The sequence below is a fragment of the Pan paniscus genome, chromosome 20, assembly GCF_029289425.2.
Source record: "Pan paniscus chromosome 20, NHGRI_mPanPan1-v2.0_pri, whole genome shotgun sequence".
NCBI classification, from domain to species: Eukaryota; Metazoa; Chordata; class Mammalia; order Primates; family Hominidae; genus Pan; species Pan paniscus.
In genome coordinates, this window is record NC_073269.2 from 58,809,213 (window position 1) to 58,835,972 (window position 26,760).

The 26,760-nt window shown below is 45.8% G+C and overlaps 1 protein-coding gene across 4 annotated transcripts; it reads right to left on the bottom strand.

The window, feature by feature from the left end:
- Nucleotides 1-511: 511 nt before the first annotated feature.
- ZNF600 (zinc finger protein 600) lies at nucleotides 512-25,758 on the bottom strand. 4 transcript variants are annotated; one of them, XM_034944514.3, is made up of 4 exons: nucleotides 24,011-25,758; nucleotides 15,887-15,967; nucleotides 11,633-11,759; nucleotides 512-4,109 (listed from the first exon to the last, which is right to left on the bottom strand). In XM_034944514.3, the coding sequence occupies exons 2-4, from the start codon at nucleotides 15,947-15,949 to the stop codon at nucleotides 1,924-1,926; spliced, it is 2,376 nt and encodes a 791-aa protein (XP_034800405.3). In that variant the 5' UTR covers nucleotides 15,950-15,967; nucleotides 24,011-25,758; the 3' UTR covers nucleotides 512-1,923. The 4 variants fall into 4 exon arrangements, with proteins under 4 accessions (XP_034800405.3, XP_034800406.3, XP_063456650.1 ...); XM_063600578.1 differs by lacking the exon at nucleotides 24,011-25,758 and adding an exon at nucleotides 16,282-17,148 and having other exon boundaries at nucleotides 1,835-4,109; XM_034944515.3 differs by lacking the exon at nucleotides 11,633-11,759.
- Nucleotides 25,759-26,760: the final 1,002 nt, after the last annotated feature.

Genomic DNA, 26,760 nt, shown 5'->3' on the forward strand with positions numbered 1-26,760 from the left:
CTTGAGGGAAACACGCAATAAATAGCTCCCAGCTCAAGATTTTAACAAATGACGTAAGGAAAGAAAACTGAAAAACAGACTAACTGGTTAAACTACATTTTGATGTTTAGTTAAAAGGTCACTGACATCTATACCAAGTACACACTGAAACAATCAAACTTAAGTACTGGGTATGAAATGCTTCCAATAAATAACAAAGACTAGAAAGCATGCAGACTTCGATCTGAACTGGATGCAACTAATTTCAAACAGCAACTATTTTGAAATTGTATTTTTTTTTTAATCTAACGAATTCTGGGGTCAACTGGAAAATAACAGGAAAATATACAAGTACAGAAATGAATGATGTGAGCTGATTATACGATGCTGCAAAGGCATCTTTCAGATGTGATTATATATTATGAAAGAAATATAATTTTTAAAACTAAGATTTATCTCAAACTCAAACTGCAAAAAAAAAAAAAAGAGAGAGAAATGAAGAGGAATCAGAAAGGAAAAAAAAGGAAGTCCATTGAACAATGAGAACAAAAGCATTTTTAATGTTTTTTTTAATATTTTTTGTTTGCTGGTTTTTTTGAGATGGAGACTGACTCTACTGCCCAGGCTGAGGGCAGTGGCACGATTTTGCCTCACTGCAACCTCTACCTCCCAGGTTTAAGCGACTCTTGTGCCTCAGCCTCTCAAGTAGCTGGAACTAAAGGTGCACACCACCACCCCCGGCTAACTTTTGTATTTTTAGTAGAGATGGGGTTTCACCATGTTAGCCAGGGTGCTCTTGATCTTCTGACCTTAGGTGATCCACTCACATCAGTCTACCAGAGTGTTGTGATTGCAGGGATGAGCCACCATCCAGCTTTGATATCCTTTTTTTTTTTTTTGCGACAGACTCTCACTGTCACCCAGGCTGGAGTGCAGTGGCGCGATGTTGGCTCCCTGCAAGCTCCGTCTCCAGGATTCACACCATTCTCCTGCCTCAGCCTCCCAAGCAGCTAGGACTACAGGCACCTGCCACCACGCCTGGCTAATATTTTCTATTTTTAGTAGAGATGGGGTTTCACCGTGTTAGCCAGGACGGTCTCGATCTCCTGACCTTGTCATGGGCCCGTCTCGGCCTCCCAAAGTGCTGGGATTACTTACATGAGCCTCCGCGCCTGGCCTGATCTCCCTTTTATAAAGTACTATATCAAAAAAGTACTATCTCTTTAAAAAGTACTATCTCAAAAAAGAAAAACAGAAAACAAGAATCAAAAAACAGGCTGGGAAAAGTGGCTGACATCTCTTGGCCATGCTGGTTTCAAACTTCTGACCTCAAGTGACCTATGTGCCTTGGCCTCCCACCGTGCTGGGATTACAGGTGTGAGAAACCACACCTGGCCCAATCCTCTTAACATAAACACTTGAATGTCAATTAAGGGTTGAACTCAATGTTAAGTCAACACAAACTCAAGTCAATGCTGGACTGACTCTAGTGTCAATTAATGCTTGATGGTTTGCTATACTCACTGCATTGGGAACAGTTATCTCAAAAATGAATTTTCTGATGTTCTGCAAGGAGTGACCTCGGACTCAAGACCTTGCCACACTTCTGACATTTGTAAGATTTCTGTCCAGTAGGGATTCTCTGATGTCTAATGAGGTGTGAACATAAAGTAAAGGCTTTGCCACAATCATCACACATGTGAGGTTTCTCTCCTGTATGAATTCTCCTATGTTTTGCATAGGATGAAGCTTGACTGAAGACCTTGCCACAGTCATGACATTTGTAAGGTTTCTCTCCAGTATGAGTGTGTCAATGAACTGCAATGTATGAATGATGTCTGAAAAATTTGCCATATTACACTTGTTAGATCTTTATTCATTATAGATTCTCCAATGATTTGCAATGGTTGTAGCGTTACTGAAGACTTTGTGACAATCATTACATTAGTCAAGTTTCCCTACACCATGAACTGCCTGATGGTGAATAAGTGTTGACTGCTTGCTAAAGGCTTTGCCACACTCATTACACTTGTAAGGTTTCTCTCCAGTGTGAAGTCCAGTATGTTGTTTCAGGTGTGAATCACTCCCAAAAGTCTTGTCACAAACCTTACATTTGTATGGTTTCTTTCCAGGATGAATTCTCCTATGTCTTTTAAGGTGTGATTTGCGACTGAAAACTTTGTCACATGTTTCACATTTGTAAAGTTTCTCTCCAGCATGAATTCTATGATGAAGTGAAAGTTGTGATTGTTGATTAAAAGCCTTCCCACATTCATTACACTTGTAAGGTTTCTCTGCAGTGTGAATTCTGGTATGTCTTGCCAGGTATGAATTACGCACGAAAGCCTTGTCACAAACCGTACATTTGTAAGATTTCTCTCCAGTATGAAGTCTACGATGGTATACAAGGGATGGCTTGTGACTGAAGGTCTTGCCACACTCATTACACTTGTAAGGTTTCTCACCACTATGAAGTCTACGATGGCAATGAAGGTATGACCTCTGACTGAAGGTCTTGCTGCACTCATTACACTTGTAAGGTTTCTCACCACTATGAACTCTGTGATGGCTTGCAAGGTATGACCTCAGACGGAAGGTCTTGCTGCACTCATTACACTTGTAAGGTTTCTCTCCACTATGAATTCTAGTATGTTTTGCCAGATAGGAATGACACGCGAAAGCCTTGTCACAAACCTTACATTTGTATGGTTTCTCTCCGGTGTGAATTATCTTATGTGTCTCAAGGGTTGATTCACAACTGAAAACCTTTTCACATTCTTCATATTTGTAAGGTTGCTCCCCAGTATGAACTGACTTATGAATTAAAAGATCTGAATTTTGACCAAAGGTCTTCCCACATTCATTACACTTGTAAGGTGTTCCTCCACTATGAATTCTAGTATGTCTTACCAGGTGTGAATTCCATGCGAAAGCCTTGTCACAAACCTTACATTTGTAAGATTTCTCTCCACCATGAAGCCTATGATGGCATACAAGGGATGACTTGTGACTGAAGGTCTTGCCACACTCATTACATTTGTAAGTTTTCTCTCCAGTGTGAATTCTTTTATGTCGAGCCAGCTGTGAATTCCACGTGAAAGCTGTGTCACAAACCTTACATCTGTATGGTTTCTCTCCAGTATGAATTCTCTTATGTGACTCAAGGGTTGATTTCCGACTGAAAACTTTGTCACATTCTTCACATTTGTAAGGTTTCTCTCCAGTATGAATTCTACGATGACGTGCAAGGTTTGATTGCTGATTAAAAGCTTTGTCACATTCATTACACTTGTAAGGTTTTTCTCCAGTATGAATTGCCTTATGAATTACAAGGGCTGAATTTTGACCAAAGATCTTGCCACACTCATTACACTTGTGAGATTTTACTCCAGTGTGAAGTCTACGATGGCATGTAAGGGATGATACCTGACTGAAGGACTTTCCACACTCATTACACTTGTAAGGTTTCTCTCCAGTGTGACATCTACGATGGCATGTAAGGTATTGCTTGTGATTAAAGAGCTTGCCACATACATCACATTTATATTGTTTGTCTCCTAAATGGGGTATCTGGTGTTTCCTTAAGAGTGAGCTACAATTAAAGGCTTTGCCACTCTCATTACATTGGAAAGATTCTTCTCTCATGTGTACTTCCTGTTTTTGTGGGAGTAATGAAGAATTCAGGGGATTATTCCCATAGTTATTATAAATATGGATTTGGGGCCTACGAGAAATTCTTTGGGATGTTGAAACCGAGGGAGCATCATTGGTAGACTTCTCAAATTGATTACCAATTTTACCTTTGATCTGAATTATGTGGAGTTCAGGCAGATGTGAATAAAAGCTTGAACCAAGCTGATCTTTAATAGGCTTTTTTCCAGCATGCCTGTGATCATGTTGGTCTGTGCTACCAGTCAACTTTTTTATTTTTGTCATGGGTGCTTCATGGCCATTTCTTTCATCTTCTTGACACTGAAACTCAATATCATGAATTTCTTTCTCAATTTCCTGGAAGCAAAAATCTCCAATGTGATAACTTTGATGTCTTTGCAATGTCCCTGTGTGGATCACTTCTGTATTGCCTTGCCCTGTTGACAAGACCTCCTTCATCATGCGTTTGGAAGAGATATCTACAAAATATAAACACCAATACGTTTCCAATTAAGTACAGATGGTAAATCATACTGAAGTGTGTAAATATGACACAAAAAACAATACTTATTTTGAACTTCCCAAATATCATCTTCAAAGTTTAGGAACACAAAAGGAGTAAGATTCTTTAATAAACAAGGGGCAATTACATGTCCTTCAAATCAATTCTATGAAAGTCTATTTCCTATGTCATCACAAAACACTGACAGGGCACAAACGTGTAAGCCTAAAGTAAGGAGTATTTTTCCACTGTGACCCTAAAGTGTATCACAATTTGCAAAAAACATATCACTGTCACATCAATGAAGAGAAAAATATATATTCTTCATATTTAAACCATATTTACTGTGTACAAATGCTAAAAAAAAAAAAAAGAAACCCACACAATATACTATATTGGTAAATAATCCACAAACTCATGTAAGGATAACCAAAATCAATGGAAGTTCTATATTTTCAAACAAGTATAGCACCGAGAAGAGAAGATTACAAAAATTAACCAGGTGTGCTGGCCCGTGCCTGACAGTCACAGCAACTTGGGAGGCTGAGGCACAAGAATCACCTGAACCTGGGAGGCAGAGGTTGCGGTGAGGCAAGATTGCACCTCTGCACTCCAGCCTGGGTGACAAAGTGAGACTCCACCTCAAAAAAAAAAAAGCAAAAAAAAAGTTAATTCAATATTTTTCTCAATAAATGTCATAAAATTACCTATATCCACACAGGACAGGCACTTAATGACTTTTCAAAAAATTTTTGTATTTTTATTTTTTTGAGATGGAGTCTTGCACTCCAGCTTGGAGTGCCATGGCATGATCTCAGCTCACTGCAACCTCTGCCTCCTGGGTTGAAGTGATCCTCCTGCCTCAGCCTCCTGAGTCCCTGGGGTTACAGGCATGCACCACTATGCCTGGGTAATTTTTGTGTTTTTAGTAGAGATGTGTGGGCAGCAAGCCACCTAGGTGCCAAGGCAAGAGTTCGAGGGCACGAGCTGTTCCAGTATAATAAAATATATAAAATAACAAGAGTTATACTAGATCTAGATCATAGACATGATTATATATGAATGTCATTAATCATTAGTTGGTAGCAATTACTCTTTATTCCAATATTATAATAATCCTCGCTCTATAATCATAACCTAGGAAAAGCCAGGCCATACAGAGATAGGAGCTGAGGGGACACAGTGAGGAGTGACCAGAAGACAAGAGTGCGAGCCTTCTGTTATGCCCAGACAGGGCCACCAGAGGACTCCTTGGTGTGGCAGTGATGCCAGCGTCTGGGAAGATGCCCGTTGCCAAGCGGACCATGGTCTAGCGGTAGCATCAGTGTCAAGGAACAACACCCGCTACTTAGCAGACCGGGAAAGGGAGTCTCCGTTTCCCTGGGGGAGTTTAGAGAAGACTCTGCTCCTCCACCTCTTGTGGAGGGCCTGACATTAGTCAGGCCCACCTGCAGTTATCCAGAGGCCTAACTGTCTCCCTGTGATGCTGTGCTTCAGTGGTCACGCTCCTAGTCCGCCTTCATGTTCCGTCCTGTACACCTGGCTCTGCCTTCTACATAACAGTAGCAAAATGAGTGAAAGTACTAAAAGTGTCTGATATGCAGAAATAATGGCGTAAGCTATCTCTCTCTCTCCCTCTCTCTGCCTCGGCTGCCAGGAAGGGAAGGGCCCCCTGTCTAGTGGACAGGTGACCCACGTGACCTTACCTATCATTGGAGATGGCTCACACTCCTTACCCTGCCCCTTTGTCTTGTATCCAATAAATATCAGTGCAGCCTGGCATTCAGGGCCACTACCCATCTCTGCATCTTGCTGGTAGTGGTCCCCCAGGCCCAGCTGTCTTTTCTTTTATCTCTTTGTCTTGTGTATTTATTTCTACAGTCTCTCGTCTCCGCATACAGAGAGCAAAACCCACCGACCCTGTGGGGCTGGTCCCTACAGAGATGGGGTTTCACCAGGTTGACCAGGCTGGTCTCAAACTCCTGACCTCAAGTAATCCTCCCGCGTCAGCCTCCCAAAGTTCTGGGATTACAGGTGTGAGCCACTGTACCTGGTGGCACTTTGTGACATTAACGAGTGGAGTGTGTCAGTTATATTGCATACCGCATACCAAAAAGCCATATGTAAAATTATAAAAATTAATAAAATATTATAACTCATGATAAAAACCAGCAAGCAAATAAGTACATTTATACAGCTTGCAGAATTCTAAACAATTTCCTCTTAAGAAAAAAGCCACAACTTCTACTTAACCACTAGCACACAATATAAGAACTGAAATACATGTTAAGATCACTACCTTCTCATGTATGAGGTCAAGAAAATACACAGCATTTTAAGAAATAAGAATTGACTAATGGCTGGGCACGGTGGCTGACACCTGTAATCCCAGTACTTTGGGAGGTGGAGACATGTGGAGCACGAGGTCAGGAGTTCGAGAACAGCCTGGCCAACATGGGGAAACCCCATCTCTACTAAGAATACAAAAAAAACAGCTGGGTGTGGTGGCAGATGCCTGTAATCTCAGCTACTCTGGAGGCTGAAGCAAAAGAAGCATTTGAACCCAGGAGGCAAAGGTTACAGTGAGCCGAGATTGTGCCATTGCACTCCAGCCTGGGTGACAGGGCAAGAATCCATCTCAAATAAATAAATAAATAATTGACTAATAGTGTAGAAAAGTGCAATTATGATGTCACAACTACACTCATGTAACAGCCAGGCAATACAGCAATTTTACATGTGTGCATTCCCTATAGTTATGTAGTTCACTATGCGTAAAATATAAAACATAGAATGTGTACTGGGAAAATTTATAAACTGAGATCAGAGAAAATATTGTATAAAACAAATTGCACAATAAGAAGAAAAAATATGATGTATGTTCCCTGGCCCGAATGTTCACCTTGGCTAAAAGTCACTATCAGATTTCTTATTCTCCAATAGGGTGTTCCTGCTGATGGGGCCTTTTAGAGAATTTGGTCATGGGTGTTGACTAATTGTGAATAGGACTAGGGCTTTTAATTGTATTTTTTCTTTCTTTGTCTACTTTTGAGACAGAGTTTCGCTCTTGTTGCCCAGGCTGGAGTGCAATAGCGTGATCTAGGTTCACCACAGTCTCTACCTCCCAGGTTCAAGCGATTCTCCTGCCTCAGCCACCCGAGTAGCTGGGATTACAGGCATGTGCAATCATGCCTGGCTAATTTTGTATTTTTAGTAGAGACGTGGTTTCTCCATGTTGGTCAGGCTGGTCTCAAACTCCCGGCCTCATGTGATTTGGCCGTCTCAGCCTCCCAAACTGCTGGGATTACAGGCGTAAGCCACCACGACCGGCCAGGACTACTGCTTTTATAAAAAGAGACAGTAAAGAGCTCATTGCCTGCTCCTCTTTCCCCCATGTCAGGACACTGCAGGAAGGTGGCTGGGCTAAACCACGAAGAATACTCTCACCAGGAGCCAATCTAGCTGACATCTTGTTCTTGGATTTCCCATTTTCCAGATTCATGAGAAATAAATTTCTATGTCTTAAGCTTTCAAGTTTCAGCTATTTCTTTTTTTTGTCTGTTTTTGAGACCGAGTCATGCTTCATCACCCAGGCTGGAGTGCAGTGGCACGATTCTCCTACCTAAAGAGATTCTCATGCCTCAGCCTCTTGAGTAGCTGGGACTACAGATAACATGCCACCATGCCTGGCTAATTTTTTTTTTGGAAACAGAGTCTCACTCTGTCACCCGGGCTGGAGTGCAGTGGCGCAATCATGGCTCACTGCAACATCCATCTCCCAGGTTCAAATGATTCTCCTATAGGTCTCAGCCTCACAAGAAGCTGGGATTACAGGTGCATACCAACACACCCAGCTAATTTTTGTATTTTTACCAGAGACGGGGTTTCACCATGTTGGCCAGGCTGGTCTTGAAATTCTGACCTCAGGTGATCCACCCGTCTTCGCCTCCCAAATTTTTGGGATTATAGGCGTAAGCCATCACGTCTGTCCAATTTTTTTTAATTTAGTAGATTCAAGGTTTCATTATGTTTGCCCAGCTGCTCTCAAACTCCTGACCTCAAGCCATCTACCCACCTCAGCCTTTCAAAGTGCTGGAATTAGAGGCCTAAGCCACTGAAGCTGGCCAGTCTAAGCTATTTCTGACAGAACAGTGAAAAGAGTGAGATAGGAAAAGAGGCATCTCATCATCAACATCACTGAAGGCTGACAAATCTTATTAAACAAAGGAAGTTGAGTGTGTACTATAAAACTTATATGAAGCCATCTAATAGTATTCACTTGTTTTAAAAAGCAGGTGGACGAATCACCTGAGGTTGGGAGTTCGAGACCAGCCTGACCAATATGGAGAAACCCCATGTCTACTAAAATTACAAAAATTAGCCAGACTTGCACCAGGCATAATCCCAGCTACTTGGGACCCTGAGGCTGGACAATCACTTGAACCCAGGAAGTGGAGGTTGTGGTAAGCTGAGATTGAACCAATGTACTCCAGCCTGGGCAAGAAGAGAGAAACTCCATTTAAAAAAAAAAAAAAAGGCCAGACACAGTGGCTCAGGCCTGTAATCCCAGCTCTTTGGGAGGCTCAGGCAGGTACATCACTTGAGGTCAGGAGTTCAAGACAAGCCTGGCCAACATGGTGAAACCCCATCTCTACTAAAAATACAAAATTAGCCAGGCGTGGTGGTGCATGCCTGTAATCCCAGCTACTTGGGAGGCTGCAGAAGGAGAATCCCTTGAACCCGGGAGGTGGAGGTTGTGGTGAACTGAGATTGTGCCATTGCACTTAAACCTGGGCAACAGGAGCAAAACTCCATCTCAAAAAACAAACAAACAAAAACCAAAAACCAACCCTGGAGGCAAATTAACATTATTTCTCAAATAACAAAAGCAGGCCCGCGGTGTTCATGGACATGACCCCAGTTTGCACGTATGGTAAGTGAGGGACAAGACTTGATCCTGGGCATGAAGGATCCCACGACATGTTCTTAGGCACAATAGTCAGCCCAGGCAGGACAGGAAATGACCAGACACAGAAAATACAAGGAGAACAGAAAGAAGTACATCAAGGGGGATACAAGGGCTGAGCTGGGACACAAAGGCTGAGCTGCGCTGCTGACAGTGGTTCTAAAGCCATCCCTCATGGATCATGTGCTGAGTCATCATGCCCTGCACACACTGATTTAGGCAGCCTCCTATAATTTTGTCCAGTGGATGAATAAGGTCTTGACTTACTCAGTGAGAGTAGTGTTGGAGGGGAGGGGCTCACAGGGAAATTGGGGTGTTCACTATTACAAAGTCAATAGGCTGGAAAGAAACAGTATTTGCATCCAGATCAATGTATCATGTGAGTCAAGGCCAGGAAAGGAAGGGCAAGGGTGGAGAGCAGGAAGTAATGGGCATGTAGGAGGGAACTTTGTGCAAGCATGTCTGTGGGAATATAATTCCACTAGGATAGACCAAATCTTGAGCTTGGAAGAAAGTGGAACTAATTTAGCAAATGGTAAAATATTGACCCAAGGTTAAATATTCAAATTACAATATGGGCAAGGGACAAGAATGAAAGTGATCCAAAAAAGCAGCAGTATGGTGGCCTGAGGTGAAAGCAATTTTACATCTCTTAAATTAAATGCCTCTGATTTCTAGTTTCAAGCATATACTCAACAATAATCCCCTGTGTAGATTCCAGAAATGTGTACACACAAAAAAATAAGTAAACCCTATGAAGAGTACAGTAGAGCAATGTAGGAGACCATGGGGGTGAAGAAGGATGCCCTGGCTGAGTAGGTAGAGATGTGTTCGTGAAAACAGAGCCAGGCTGAGTGCAGTGGCTCACGTCTGTAATCTCAGCTCATTAGGAGGATGGATGGGTGGATCACAAGGTCAGGAGTTCGAGACCAGCCAGGCCAGCATGGTGAAACACTGTCTCTACTGAAAAAATATAAAATATTAGCCCGGCATGGTGGTGCATGTCTGTAATCCCAGCTACTCAGAAGGCTGAGGTAGGAGATTGCTTGAACCTGGGAGTGGAGGTTGCAGTGAGCTGAGATTGCACCACTGCACTCCAGCCTGGGTGACAGAGCAATACTCCATCTAAAAAAAAAAAAAAGAAGAAACTATAATAGAGATGTGGTTTCACCATGTTGGCCAGGCTGGTCTTGAACTCCTGACCTCAGGTGATTCACCCACCTCAGCCTTCCAAAGTGCTGGGATTACAGGCGTGTGCCACTGCACCCAGCCTGGCAATATTATTTATAATAGTAAAGAGAAGAAACCAACCCAGATGTCCATCAACAGATAAATATATGAACAAAATGTGGTATACACATACAATGGAATATTATTCAGCCTTAAAAACAAACTTGGATGGGTCCAGGGGCTGTGGCTCATGCCTGTAATCCCAGCACTTTGGGAATCCAAGGCAAGTGAATCACATCAGGCCAGGCTATCAAAATCAGCCTGGCCAACATGGCAAAACCGCCTTCTGTAATAGAACCACCAAAAATTACTCAGGTGTGGTGACACATGCCTGTAATCCCAGCCACTCAAGAGGCTGAGGCAGGAGAGTCACTTGAACCCAAAAGGTGGAGGTTGCAGTGAGCCAAGATCACGCCACTGCACTCAAGCCTGGGCAACAGAGTGAGACTCTGACTCAAAACAAACAAACAAACAAAAAACAGAACGTAGGAATGAACAAGTTGAAAGCCACTGTGTCTTAAGGAAATGACAGTAGGACTAAACAATGGAAACCTCATTCAACCTCACAAGCTCCCTCAATAATTTTGATGAAAACCGTATCTGTTACAGGGTTGATCCTATAACAAACTGAACATTAAGTTTTCCTGTTAAAAATGAACAATGACACACATTGGTGTGAAAAATGTGAAATGAACAAGAGTTCAGTCAAGAGCTTCATACATATGAGGCTGTGAGCCCAAATGACATCCTCGCTGGGAGGAATTTCAACACCACTGACTGCTGCTTAGAGAAGATGATCATTAGTTTATGGGATGAACATTGTCACAGTGCCAGTGAGAGACGCTTCTGTGATGCTCCTCAAAAACCAGAATGAGCTGGGCATGGTGGCTCACGCCTGTAATCCCAGCACTTTGGGAGGCCGAGGTGGGTGGATCACATAAGATGAGGAGTGAGAGATGAGTCTGACCAACATAGAGAAACCCTGTCTCTACTGAAAATACAAAATTAGCTGGGTGTGGTGCACATGCCTGTAATCCCAGCTACCCAGGAGGCTGAGGCAGGAGAATTGCTTGAACCTGGGAGGCAGAGGTTATGGTGAGCCAAGATCATACCATTGCTCTCCAGCCTGGGCAACAAGAGCGAAGATCCATCTCAAAAAAAAAACAAAACAAAAAAGCAACCAAAAAAAAAAAAAAAAAAAAAACCATGTATGAGGCAAAATCACAAAAGAGAACACAAAACCAGGAAGAGCCAAGATAGACAAGAGCAGACTCCTCATGTCTGCGGGACATCATTTTCCTCACCCACAGCCTCCAGGTTCCTGTAGTTCTCCAACATCACTTCCCTGTACAAAGCCCTCTGCGAAGGGTTCAGGAATTTCCACTCTGCCAATGAGAATTCTATAGCCACATCCCTGAAAGTCAAGCGTCCCTAAAATGAAACACACATTTCAACAAAACATTATGGAGGATTGAGTTATCACCTTCACGGGAAATGAGAAAAGAGAAAATAAGTATTTGATCAAAGACTGTGTTCTGACAAAATGTTAAGGTATTTTGAATATTTTTTCCCTATAGTTGCATTTTATTGTACTTTTCTTTGAAAGATTTTAAGATGCCATAAGTCACTATGGAAGTCTCAATTTCATAGACAACATAAAAAGTATAAAAATAAAAAGGAAACACAGGGCCAGGCATGGTGGTTCACACCTGTAATCCTAACACTTCGGGAGGCCAAGGCGGGCAGATTATTTGATGTTAAGAGTTCGAGATCAGCCTGGCCAACATGGTGAAAACCTGTCTCTACTAAAAATATAAAAACTTGTCGGGCATGGTGGCAGGCACCTGTAATCCCAGCTACACAGGAGGCTGAGGCAGGAGAATCACTTGAACCTGGGAGATGGAAGCTACAGTGAGCCAAGATCGCACCACTGCACTCCATCCTGGGCAACAGACTGACACTCCATCTCAAAAAACAAAACAAAACAAAACAAAAAAAGCAATGCTGGGCGGTGACTGTCACCTGTAATCCCAGCACTTTGGGAGACCAAGGCAGGCAGATAATGTGGTCAAGAGATCGAGACCATCCTGGTCAACATGGCAAAACCACGTCTCTACTAAAAATACAAAAATTAGCTGGGTGTCATGGTGCAGGCCTGTACTCCCAGCTACTCAAGAGGCTGAGGCAGGAGGATTGCATGAATCCGAGAGGTGGAGGTTGCAGTGAGCCAAGATCACACCACTGCACTTTAGCCTGGCAACAGAGCAAGACTCCTTCTCAAAAACAAACAAACAAACAAACACAGGGTTTTTTCTACAGACATGTCAGATATTACGTTCAACATACCAGGTGATATTAAGTCTCTAGATGAGCTAAGATACAAGCGGTGTTTCAGAGAGGACAAAATCCAACGGCTTTGAATGAAAAGTCTGAATCTCAAAACTGTCATGATTGCTCAGGCACAGTGGCTCATGCCTGTAATTCCAGCACTTTGAGAGGTCGAGGCAGGTGGATCACGAGGTCAGGAGTTCGAGACCAGCTTGGGAACATGCTGAAACCCCTTCTCTACTAAAAATACAAAAATTAGCTGGGAGTGATGGTGGGTGCCTGTAATCCCCAATACTTGGGAGGCTGAGGCTGGAGAATTGCTTGAAACTGGGAGGTGGAGGATGCTGTTTGCCAATATCATGCCACTGCACTTCACCTGGGTGACAGAGCAATACTCTGTCTCCAAAAAAAAAAAACAAAAACCAAAAACTGTCATGATGACAGCAATAGCCATGACTAACATTTTTGAATGCTTCCCAAGTGCTATACACTGTTCTAAGTGCTTCCCATGTCTTAAGCCATAAAATAACATACTGTCTCATGAAGAATGGTCTGTACTTGGAGACAAGTGCATCACACATACTAGGAAAATTACCACAAATCAAATAGCTAAAAATGTCAACACAAGCACTGAATCCAGATGTCTGGGATTCACATTTGAATATAAACGCTGAAGTAACAGATACAGCTTTAAACTAACTGACACGGGTTTATCTAGTGCAGAGAATGTGATAAAGGTCCCAGGGTAAGAACATGGAGCATCCTACAAGGTCGCTGAATGGACACACACAGGCATACATATAATCCTTCCCAATACTTCTTACTTTTTTTTTTTTGAGATGGAGTCTCACTCTATTGCACAGGCTGGAGTGCAGTGGCAGAACCTCAGCTCACTGCAACCTCGGCCACCCAGGTTCAAGCAATTCTCTTGCCTCAGCCTCCCCAGGAGCTGGGATTTGAGGCACCTGCCACTGCGTCCATCTAATTTTTGTATATTTAGCAGAGACAGGGTTTCACCATCTTAGCCAGGCTGGTCTCGAACTCCTGACATTGTGATCTACCTGCCTCAGCCTTCCAAATGAAAAATAGTTAAAATCATTACAATTATTATAAAAAATAAAACTTATTGCAAATGAAAAATACTTAAAATAATTACAATTATTATAAAAAATAACTTATTGCAAATGTTGTGTTTTCTACATAAACCATGGGCTTATCCACCCACGTATTCATGCACACACATCACATCATGCCGTTACACGCGTGGTGGCCCACCTGTAAACCTAGCTACTGGAGAGGCTGAGGCAACAGAATCACTGTCATCTGGGAGTCAGAGGCTACAGTGAAACCAAATCACACCACTGCACTCCTGCCTGGACAACAGAGACTCAACTCAAAACAAATTAAAAAATAAAGTAAAATCAATGATGTAAGAAAGCATCCTGTACCACTGATGCCTATCTCCACTTTCCACTCCATCCCAAGTCATTAAAAGTGTAGAGTTTGGCTAAGCGTGGTGGCTCAGGCCTGTAATCCCAGCACTATGGGAGGCTGAGGTGGATGAATCACAAGGTCAGGAGTTCGACCAGCCTGACCAATATGGTGAAACCCCATCTCTACTAAAAATACAAAAAATTAAACAGGCAAGGCAGCAAATGCCTGTAATCCCAGATACTCGGGAGGCTGAGGCAAAAGAACTGCTTAAAGCCAGAAGGCAGAGGGGCAGGGAGCTGAGATCCCACCACTGCAATCCAACCTGGGCAACGGAGCGAGACTCCATCTCTAAAAAGTGCAGAGTCCAGCTGGGCTGGCTGTCTCCCATCTGGAATGCCAGCAATTTGGGAGGCCAAGGTGGGAGGATCACTGGAGGCCAGGATATCAAGGCTATAGTGAGCTATGATTGCACCACTGCACTCCAGCCTGGACAACAAAATAAAAATACAATATAAAAAATAAGGCCGGACACAGTAGTGCACATCTTTAATCCCAGCACTTTGGGAGTCCAAGACAGGCAGATCATGAGGTCAGGAGTTCGAGACCAGCCTAACCAACACGGTGAAACCCCCGTCTCAAATGAAAATACAAAAATTAGCTGGGTGTGGTGGTGCGTCCTGTAGTCCCAGCAACTCAGGAGGCTGAGGCAGAAGAATTGCTTGAAACTGGGAGATGGAGGTAGCAGTGAGCCGAGATCATTCCATTGCACTCCACCTTTGGGGACTGAGCGAGACTCCATCTTAAAATAAGTAAATAAATAGAATAGATACATACATATATACATACATACGGTGACCCATGCCTATCATTCAGGCTCTTTGGGAGGCTAAAGCAGGGATTAGTTGAGCCCAGGAGTTTGAGGCTGCTGTAAACTCTGAATTGTACCATTGTACTCCAGAACTAAGCCACAGAGCGACACCTTCTCTCTCTCTCTCTCTTTTCTTTTGAGACAGAGTCTCACTCTGTCTCCCAGGCTGGAGTGCAGTGGCACAATTTCGGCATACAGTAACCTCCACATCCTGGGTTTAAGTGATTCTCCTGCCTCAGCCTCCTGAGTAGATGAGATTACAGGCATGCACCACCACCCCAAGCTAATTTCTGTACTTTTAGTAGAGGTGCAGTTTCACCATGTTGGCCAGGCTGGTCTCGAACTCTTGACCTCAAGTGGTCTTCCTGCCTCAGCCTCGCAAATTCCTGGTATTACAGGTGTGAGCACCTGGACCAACATCCTTTCTCTTAAAAAAAAAAAAAGTTTGGAATCACAGACATCTTGATCTACTAGTGTGGCTTCAATTGCATTACCAAATCAGATACAAAATACCTCCCCTTATTAGTCTCCTTTTCCAGAATTTACTAGATATCTGTGTACACTAACATATGTATTTCATATGTAGTTTCTCTGATCCGGTCCACAAAGAGCTGACATCCAGATGTGGCCCCTGAACAATCCAGGCTGCCCAGCAGCACTGACATCAATGGGCCCACACCCCATGTTTATCCATGTCTGGGTGTGAGCCCTTCCCAGGACCATGCCCAGTGGAGCTTCTTCCCAAGTTCACATCACTGGGTCACAGGAGATGGAATCTCGGAGCAGCTGAGAGGAACTAAGGGCAGGCATGGTTGAGTGTGAGTGAACGTGTCAGGCAAAATTCTTCAAACTCAGAAAAGACTGGCTGCTACAATACCTGGCATTTCAGAAAGGAAAGAGATTAATCCACAGAGGAATATCACTTCACCTGAGGAAGAGCCATGCCTGGCTCCTTTCCTTTCCTCTTCTGAGCTGCTTCCTCACATAACATGAGTCTTTAGAATCAATCCTGCATGTGAAAAAAAATGAGACTTCATGTTAGAAATGACTCACTCCCATCTTGTGACAAAACCACATGAACAGGGGAGACCTCACCCAGAAGAAAGAAGTCCCCCACCGCCCACTGCACCAGAGATCATGCAGAGATAAGAAAGTCCCACAGGAAGACCTATAAGTGTGTTTGACCCCGGTCTTCAGATCTTGCCCCCCTCCTGGAGAAGCCACCACACACGGGGCAGCAGTGGGGAGCTGGGCTGGACTGATCTCCCCTTCAGGGCACAGACCCATCCTTCATCAATCCCCATCCAGAGGACAGCCCCTCACCTCTCTGTGGATCACAGGCTGAGCTCAGCCCTCAGAAATGCAGGACAAAGATGCTCAATGCTGCACACAGATGACAAGCACCTGGGCCACTGCAGGTATTACTGAGGGTGGGTTCCATCCCGTCAGAATAAGAATCCCTGCTAAAGCAGCACAAAAGCTCTATTTGAAAAATGCCTCTAGACTCTAACGTGAAACCAGGGTTGAGCTCCACTCAGACAGGGTGAGCCCAGCACAGCCCCACGTTCTGGCTCTGCCCTCCCCTTGGGGCCTTGTTCTCACCAGCATCCAGAGAGTGGATGACAAAGGCACAAAAATAATCACACAGAACGGGCAACGTGGACCAGAGGTGGGGTGAATGATGGGCTGTGTGAAAGGAAATAAATCTTCGAGCCCCAAATCACTAAGCAAAAGGGAAAAGTCAAGCTGGGAACTGCTTAGTGAGCCAGACTCCCCTTCTATTCAAAGTCACCCCTCTGCTCCCTGACATAGATGCATGTCTGAGTGCCTCCTTCGAAAGACTAATCAGAAACTCAAAAGAAGGACCCAGCACAGTGGCTCAGGACTGTAATCCCAGCACTGTGGGATTACACAGGCAGATCACTTGGGGTCAAGAGGTGGACACCAGCCAGCCAACATGGTGAAACCACATCTCTACTAAAAATACAAAACTGATCCGGGCATCTACTTGGGAAGCTCAGGCAGGAGAATCACTTGAACCCAGGAGGCAGAGGTTGCGGTGAGCCAAGACTGTGCCACTGCACTCCAGCCTGGGTGACAAAAGGAGACTTCATCTCAAAAAAAAAGGAAACTCAAAAGATTGCAACCGTTTGTGCCACATTTCTCTGTGACCTGGAAGCCCACTCCGTGCTTCAAGTCTTCCTGCCTTTGTTTAAAGTTCTCCCACCTTCCCAGACCAAACCAATGTACTTCTTACATATATTGATTGATGTCTCATGTCTCCATAAAATGTATAAAATTAAACTCTGCCCCAACCACCTTGGGCAAAATAAACTTTCTAAATTAACTGAGATCTCTGTAAGATTTTCTGGTTTCACAGCTGCAATGTCAAATGGGGGCTGTGGGAGATCACAAAGGAGACCTGGAGAAGATGATATCAGAACAAGGACCTAGGAAAGAAAGGCTGCTTGTCACTTGCAGCTGAGGGGAAGAGAGTCCTAGAGAGAGGGACAGCTCAAGTGAGGGCCCTGAGACAGGAGCAACCTCAGCCCCAGGAAGAGGAAAGCGACCCATGGGGCTGGAACAGTGGAAGAGAGGAGGGCACAGGTAGGAGATGAGGTCAGAGAGGTCCTGGGGGCACAGACCCATAGGGACATGGTCTTCAAACATTTTTCTCCCACAACCTTAAAGAATTTTGAAAGTCGACTGTGATCCCAGCTACTCGGGAGTCTGAGGAAGGAGAATCCCTTGATCCCAGGAGTCAGAGGTTGCAGTGAGCTGATATTATGGCATTGCACTCCAGCCTCAGCCATAAGAGTGAAAATTCCTCTCAAAAAAACAAACAAACAAAAATTGGAAGTGATGTATCTTCTCACTCTTTTCATGTATACATCTAAGTTTCTCTTTATATTATAAATTACAACACTTACTAATAAAGTAATTTATTTCCCAAATTTAAAATACATGCTGTCAAGTTTGGCTGTTTCCGGAAGTACATAGTCACCCTCATCTGAGATGTGCAGACTGCAAGGGAATGTGTTTGGGGATTTAGGAAGTCACTTATGGACACCTGAAGGTGGGGATGCCTGTTTGATGACCCAGGAGACAGCTGAGGAGACAAGTGGACACATGATTGTAGAGCTCAGGTGCGAGGCCTGCAGGGGACATGGAGTCGTGTAGGTGGGTTAAAGCTGTGAGATGATACGGTTCAAGGTGATTTGAGTCTAATCCCCTGTTTTTGCTCATCTTGTGCTTTTTTTTTTTTTTTTAATATTTGGAGAACTGGAATTCATTTAAAATTCGAGTTAAAACTGGGCACTACCCTCTCCCAGAAGAAAAGCCACACACTGTATTTTGTCAGTCATTTCAGGGGTCAGTGCCACTGACTGAGCTTTTCCGGTCTTATTCCTCACCTCTATGTTACACGTGGGCTCACTGAGGCTCACAGCGGGAGACATTTCACCAAGTTATTCTGAGAAGCTCTGAGGTGAGGAGGAAGGACGTGTGGCTGATTCCCATGTGATGGCCTGAAAGGGCCAATAGGCTGCCTTGGTCTTCCTCCTCTAGAAAATTCCAAGACCAGCCAGGAGTGGTGACTCACCCTTGTAATCCCAGCACTTTGGGTAGTTGAGGCAGGCCAATCACTGGAGCCGAGAAGTTTGAGACCAACATGGGCAACATATAAACCCCATCTCTACCAAAAATACAAAAAATTAGCCAGGCATCATGGCATGCATCTGTGGTCCCAGCTACCTGGGAGGCTGACGCAAGATCACTTGAGCCTGGGAGGCAGAGGTTGCAGTGATCCAAGATTGTTCCACTGCATTCCAGCCTAGGTGAGGAGGAAGGACGTGTGGCTGATTCCCATGTGATGGCCTGAAAGGGCCAATAGGCTGCCTTGGTCTTCCTCCTCTAGAAAATTCCAAGACCAGCCAGGAGTGGTGACTCACCCTTGTAATCCCAGCACTTTGGGTAGTTGAGGCAGGCCGATCACTGGAGCCGAGAAGTTTGAGACCAACATGGGCAACATATAAACCCCATCTCTACCAAAAATACAAAAAATTAGCCAGGCATCATGGCATGCATCTGTGGTCCCAGCTACCTGGGAGGCTGACGCAAGATCACTTGAGCCTGGGAGGCAGAGGTTGCAGTGATCCAAGATTGTTCCACTGCATTCCAGCCTAGGTGATAGGGTGACACTCTATCTTAAAAAAAAAAAAAAAAACAGCGGTCAGGCAAGGTGGCTCACACCTGTAATCTCAACACTTTGGGAGGCCGAAGTGGGTGGATCACAAGGCCAGGAGCTCGAGACCAACCTGGCCAATATGGCAACATCCCATCTCTAAATACTAAAAATACACAAATTAGCCAGGCGTAGGGGTGTATGCCTGTAATCCCAGCTACTCAGGAGGCTGAGGCAGGAGAATCGCTTGACCCCGGGAGGCGGAGGTTGCAGTGAGACGAGATCGTGCCACTGCACTCCAGCCTGGGTGACAGAGAGTCTCAATAAATAAATATATATATCTAAACATTAGCCAGGCCTCGTGGGGCGTGCCTGTGGTCCCAGCTACTCCGGAGGCTGAGGTGGGAAAATCACTTGAGCCCAGGAGGTTGCCGCTGCACTGAGCTGTGATCCTGCCACTGCACTCCAGCCTGGACAGCAGTAAGAGTGTCTCAAAAAAATAAAAATTAAAGGCTGGACGCAGCAGCTCATGCCTGTAATCCCAGCACCTTGGGAAGCTGAGGCGGGAGGATCACCTGAGGTCAGGAGTTCAAGACCAGCCTGACCAAGATGGAGAAACCCCGTTTCTACTGAAAATACAAAATTAGCCGGCCATGGTGGTGCGTGCCTGTAATCATAACTACTCAGGAGGCTGAGGCAGGAGAATCACTTGATCCCCAGAGGCGAAGTTTGTGGTGAGCCAAGATCACGCCATTGCACTTCAGCCTGGGCAACAAGAGCAAAACTGCATCCAAAAAAAAAACCGACAACAGCAAAAATAAGTAAATTTAAAGTAAAATTAAAAAATAACAACTAATGAGGCCCAGTGTGATGGCTCATGCCTGTAATCCCAACACTTTGGGAGGCCGAGGCGGGTGGATTACGAGGTCATGAATTCAAGACCAGCCTGGCCAAGATGGTGAAACCCTGTCTCTACTAAAAATACAAAAATCGACAGGACAGGTGTGGTGGCGGCTGCCTGTAATCCCAGCTGCTCGGGAGGCTGAGACAGAGCATTGCTTGAACCCGAGAGCCGGAGGTTGCAGTGAGTAAAGATCGCTCCACTGCACTCCAGCCTGCATGACAGAGAAAGACTCCATCTCAAAAATAAAAAATAAATAAATAAATAATCACACAAAAAAACAACTAAACTAATGAAGAGAGGAACCAAAAAAAAAATTACAAAAAGAGAACAAAAGCACTTTTAATACTCCTTTCATCACGTTCCATATAGTAACAGAGTCAGTCACTTCTTACCCTACTTCTCTCCCCCACTCCCGACCCCATCCATGAAAAGGGAGGAGGGTGATCCACAACTAATGAGTCAAGTCACTGTCCTCTGGCTGAAGAGGGGTTGCAGAGGGAAGCTGCCTCTGACGCCATCATTATAAAATGCACCACACTTAGACACAGGAGTTTGGCAACTCTCATTCTCATCTGTATAATTTAAACTAATTTTAAATTTGTTACCTTATAAACAGAGAAAGCAACATGTCATCACTTCATCATCACATCCAATCAACTCACCGCTCATCTGCACTCAGGGTCCCCCTTCGTCTTCATTACTGTTTCCCTCCATCATTCTTTTGTTTGTTTGTTTTGAGACAAAGAAACAGAGACAAAGAGACAGAGTCTCGCTCTGTCACCCAGGCTGGAGTACAGTGGCGCGATCTCGGCTCACTGCAAGCTCCGCCTCCCGGGTTCATGTCATTCTCCTGCCTCAGCCTCCCAAGCAGCCGGGACTACAGGCACCCGCCACCACGCCCAGCTAATTTTTAGTTTTCTTAGTAGAGACAGGGTTTCACCGTGTTAGCCAGGATGGTCTCAATCTCCTGACCTAGTGATCCGCCTGCCTCGGCCTCCCAAAGTGCTGGGATTACAAGCGTGAGCCACTGCACCCGGCCTCCCTTCGTCATTCTATACATAGCTCTTTCTCACCTTCTCTCTCCATCTGTTTCTTTTCTGCATTTCCCCCTGGACTTCTGCTCATTTTATGCCCCTCTCCTGTTTTGCTCCATTCTTTTTTGTTTTTTGTTTGGTTGGTTTTTTTTTTAGACGGAGTTTCGCTCTTGTTGCCCACGCTGAAGTACAATGGTGCGATGTCAGCTCACCACAACCTCTGCCTCCCGGGTTCAAGTGATTCTTCTGCCTCAGCCTCCTAATCCAAAATTAGCAGGGTGTGGTGGCGCATGCCTGTAATCCCAGCTACTCGGGGGAAGTATCACAAGAGAATCGCTTCAACCCTAAAGGCAGAGATAGTCATTAGCCAAGATCGTGCCAGTGCACTCCAGCTTGGGCAAAAAGAGCAAAACTCCACCTCAAAAAATAATAATAATAATAATTAGTAGGTAGGCCTGGCATGGCGGCTCACCCCTGTAATCCCAGTACTTTGCAAGGCCAAGACAGGAGGAAACTTTGAGCCCAGGATCTTGAGACCAGCCTGAGAAACATACTGAAACCCTGTTTCTACAAAAAAACAAACAAACAAAGAAAAAAAACAACTAGCTGGGCTTGGTGTCTCACACCTGTGGTCTCAGCTACTAGAGAGACTGAGGAAGGAGGATCGCTTGAGCCTAGGAGGTCGAGGCTGCAGTTAGAGTAGATAACGCTATTGTAATCCAGCCTGGGTGATAGAGCCAGACCCTGTCTCAAAATATAAACTAAGTAATAAATTAAAAGTATTATGTAATAAGAGAAAGTGATTTTTTTTTCCCCACATCACTGTCCCACTTCCTACCCCACCCTGGGAAAAGGGAAGAGACTGACTCACAACTGAATAACTGGGATTCCAACTGGAAGCTAACCTCTGATACCAAGATTTATAGAATGTACATGTCTCATAGACAGGAGTTTTAAAATTCTAAATCTCATCTGTATAACTTAAACAAGGTATTAGATGATATACACAGAAGTCAACATGTCACAACTAATCATATCCAATGAACTCACCCACTTATCTGTACCCAAAGTCCCCCACCCTTTTTTTCTTTTGAGACAGGGTCTTGCTCTTTTGACCAGGCTGGAGTACAGTGGCATGATCTCTGCTCACAGCAGCCTGGAGCTCCTGGGCTCAAGTGATCCTCCAGCCTCTGCCTACAGAGTAGCTGAAATTACAGCTGCACACTATCATGCCCCGTTAATTTTTTCTTTCTTTTTGAAAGAGATGGGGTATTTTGCCTAGGCTGGTCTTGAACTCCTGGACTCAAGCAATCCCTCTGCCTCAGTCTCCTAAAGTGCTGGGATTACAGGCATGAGCCACTGCGCCCGGCCCCTCTTTCTTCATTACTGTGCTTCCCTCCCTAATTCTGTACATCTCTCTCATTCTCCCCTTCTCTCTCTAGCTCTTGGTTTCTTTTCTTTTTCCCTGGGATTGTGCTCCTCATTTTGTACCCCTCTCCTCTCCTGCTATTTATCCCCTTCTTCCCTCTGTTACTCCTCTTCCACCTCTTCTGCTCCATCCTCACAACTTATTTAACCTTTTTTTTTTTTTTTTTTTTTTTTGAGACGGAGTTTCACTCTTGTTGCGCAGGCTGGAGTGCACCGGTGCGATCTTGGCTCTCACCGCAACCTCCGCCTCCCAGGTTCAAAGGATTCTCCTGCCTCAGCCTCCCTAGTAGCTGGGATTACAGGCATGTGCAACCGCTCCCAGCTAATTTTATATTTTTAATAGAGACGGGGTTTCTCCCTGTTGATCAGGCTGGTCTCGAACTCCGGACCTCAGGTGATCCGCCCGCCTCGGCCTCCCAAAATGCTGGGATTACAGGCATGACCCACAGCGCCCGGTCCTTATTTAACCTCTTGTTGTTCCTTCTCCCCAATCTTTCAATCGTCCTCAATGTCTATATATTACAGCCTCTTCTCTTATCTCTCCGTCTCCTCTGCTCTCCCTATTAAATTCTCTCTTCCCTGTTACACCCCTCTGTCCCCACTCTCCAGCACCCCAGATCCCCAGGTGTCCTCCCTGCTGTGCTTCTCCATCTGTTCTTGTCACCAGCACCACTCTGCTCTGTCTGCCCTGGCTCCAAATCCCTCCTCCTCTCCCTCACTCTGGTGAGCCTCCCTCTTTGCTGCCCCTCTCCCTATCTTGCTGTCCTTCATCTTTCTGTACATCTAGCTTTTCTCTACATTTCTCCAGTTGCTTTTCTCCTCCCGCTTTCTTAGTTTTTTTTCTTTCACTTTTGCTGTCTCTTGGCAAATCCCTAACCCATCCTCTACTCTGCCATCTGTTATGGGCCTTTCTCATTCTTCTTTTCTCTGTCTCTGGTTTTCTACTACTCTCTCAGTCCCTCTGTCTGTCTCCTGATCCCTTTGGCCCAGGCGGGTTTGGAGTAATCACAGGCGGGTTTGGAGTAAGACGCCTGCATCCCGTAGAAGCGCATTTTCCAGGGGGTGGAGCTGGACAGGAAAGAACACCTGGTATCATAGGACAAGCCCCTGCGACCCCCCCAACGCTGGCTCAGGGGAAGCGAAGACTTGGGGAGCAGCAGGGCCCGGCACCAGGAGGGACGTGGTGGGCGACGGCACCCTAAGACAAAGGTGGGACCTGCAGGATCCCAGGACCAGGCAGAGGACGCAGCCTCCCCGGGGCTGGGGCCGGGGCGCTGCGCTCCAGGTGCCAACTGGGGCGAGGCTGGGAGGCGCCCAGGGCAGGAATCCACCTCGCGGGTGAGGACTTTAAAAAGCACCGGGCGGGAATAGTCAGAAAAATGTTTTGAGCAGGAAAAATACGCGATAATAAGTGTATACATTGCCCTATAGCAGAAAGACCGAGGACTGGACCAGCCTCCGAGCGACTTCAAACCCCAAAGGAAGCAACTTCCGGACTCTTACCGGGACGTCTCAATTTGCTCTGGGTGAAGGAAGACAGGCGAGAATTTCCAGGTCCGTGGGGATCCCACGTCCCAGGGGCAGAAGCGCCGGGGACGTGGGAAGTGCAGACTTAATCCAAGGCAGAGCGAAACTCACGCGCCGTGGTAGGACCTTAACTCCACGCGATCCGCTTCCGGGTTTGCGCGCGCAGGACAGAAGCCAGGCCCGGGCAGGTTGGCTGGACCTGGGTGGGGTAGGGGCGGGGCGCGAGGCGGAGAGACCTTGCCCTTTAGAACCGGCAGAGGGCGGGGCCGGGGCGGGACCTGTGCTTCTCAGCCTCGCACTCAGCGCCTCTGTTTTTCGAGTTTTTGGAGGCGACAGCGGCCAGGAAGGCTGAAGCACGATTCGAAAGCCCTGGAATTGTCTGGAAGGGGATGCAAACTAGAATGTGAAATGCAAAGCCCTGCCAGGGCGGAACATACGATTTCATGCTGACGGCCCACAGAACAGAACAGAAATCCTCTCCCTTTCTATTCTCCATTCATTCAGGAGGGAGAGTCCACCCCGTGCTCAGCTTCAGAGACTTCCCCAGGGCCTCCGCCTGGGATGCGGGACTGAGTGCTCAGGGAAGGGAGGAGTGAGGTCACCACCTGCTGCTTAAACGCAGCAGGGATGCGGGCACGAGGCGGAAGTCTGAGTTCCCAGCTACTCAGGAAGCAGCGGCGGGAGAATCCCTGAACCTGGGGGTCCAGGCCATCCTGGGCGACAAAGTAACACCCCCTAACTGCAGGGTCCTCTTCCTCATCTCTCTCGCTCTTTTTCCTTTTTTTTTTTTTTTTTTTGAGACGGAGTCTCGCTGTGTCGCCCAGGCTGGAGTGTAGTGGCACAATTTTGGCTCACTGCAAGCTCAGCCTCCTGGGTTCAGGGCCTTCTCCTGCCTCAGCCTTTCGAGGAACTGGAACTACAGGAGCCCGCCTAACCCAAACAAAAACAAGACCGGGCGCGGTGGCTCACACCTGTAATCTCAGCACTTTGGGAGGCTGAGGAGGGCAGATCATGAGGTCAGGAGATCGAGACCATCCTGGCTAACACAGTGAAACCCCATCTCTACTAAAAAATACAAAAAAATTAGCCAAGCGTGGTGGTGGGTGCCTGTAATCCCAGCTACTCGGGAGGCTGAGACAGGAGAATGGAGTGAACCCAGGAGGTGGAGCGTGCAGTGAGCCAAGATCGTGCCACTGCACTCCAGCCTGGGCGACAGAACGTCTCAAAACAAGAAAAAGAAAAAGAAATATCTCCCCTAGTTTGTCTCCTTTTCCAGAATTTACCAGATACCAGTACACAGATACCAGTGCATACATTAATGTATGACTTTCATATATAGATTCTCTGATCTGATCCACAAAGAGCTAAATGTGCATCCAGATGTGGCCCCTGAACAATCCCTGCTGCCCAATATCACTGACACCTTGGGGTCCACACCCCATCTCCATCCATCTCTGGTGTGAGCCCTTCCCAGGACCATGCCCAGTGGAGCCTCTTCCCAAGCTCATGTCACTAGGTTATAGAAGATGGAATTTAAGTGAAGATGACAAGGACTGAGAAAAGGCATGGGTTAGTGTGAGCAAACGTGTGAGGCAGAATGCTTCAGACTCACAGGAGACTGGCTACTACAATACCTGGCATTTCAGAAAGGAAAGAGACAGAAGAATCCACCGAGGAATATTACTCCACCTGAGGAACAGCCATCCCTGGCTCCTTTTCTTTGCTCCTCTTGGTGTCTTCCTCACGTAACATGAGTCTTCGGAAAATCAATCCTGTATGTAAAAAAAATACGAGATTTAATTTTTAGAAATCACTCCCTCCTTTCCTGTGACAAAACACACACACAGGGGAGACCTCACCAGGGAGAAAGATGGTTCTCTGCTGCCCACTGCACCAGAGATTAAGCGGAGAAAAGGAGGTGCCACAGGAAGACCTACAAGGGTAATTTTGACCTGTTTTGAGGTCTTGCTCCCTCCTGGAAAAGTCCACACACACGCTGCAGCAGGACACAGACCTTCAGGACACAGATCTGGCCCTAACCAAACCCCATGCAGAGCACAGCCCCCTCACCTCCCTGTGGATCACAGGCTGATCTCAGCTCTCAACATGGAGGAAACTGCCTTGATGTTCAATGCTGGAGACAGATGAGAATCACCTGCACCATTGTAGGTATTATTGAGGGTGGGTCCCATACTGTAATAATAGCAATCTCTGATAAAACAGCATAGAAGCTATATTTGCAAAATGCCTGAAAACCCTAATGTGAAGCCAAGTTTGAGCTCCACTCAGGGCGCCAGCCCCGCAGAGCCCCACCTTCTGGCTCTGCTCTCCGCTTGGGGACTTGTTCCCACCAGGATCCAGTGAACAGCGAAGGAGCAAAAAGGATCACACAGAACAGGCAACATGGACCAGAGGTGGGGGTGAAGGTGGGGCTGTCATGTCAAATGGGGGGCTGTGGGAGAACACAAAAGTTTTCATAGAAAAAGTGATATCAGAACAAAGACTTAGGGAAGAAAGGCTGCTTGTCACTTGCAGCTGAGTGGCCAGAGAGTCCTAGGCAGAGGGACAGCCCAGGTGAAGGCCCTGAGAAAGGAGCAACCTGAGTCCCAGAAAAAGAAAAGAAGCCTGCATGGCTACAGTAGAGGTAGGGAGGAGGACACAGGCAGGAGATGATGTCACAGAGCTCCTGGGACTCAGATATCTAGGGATGAGGTCTTGAAACATTT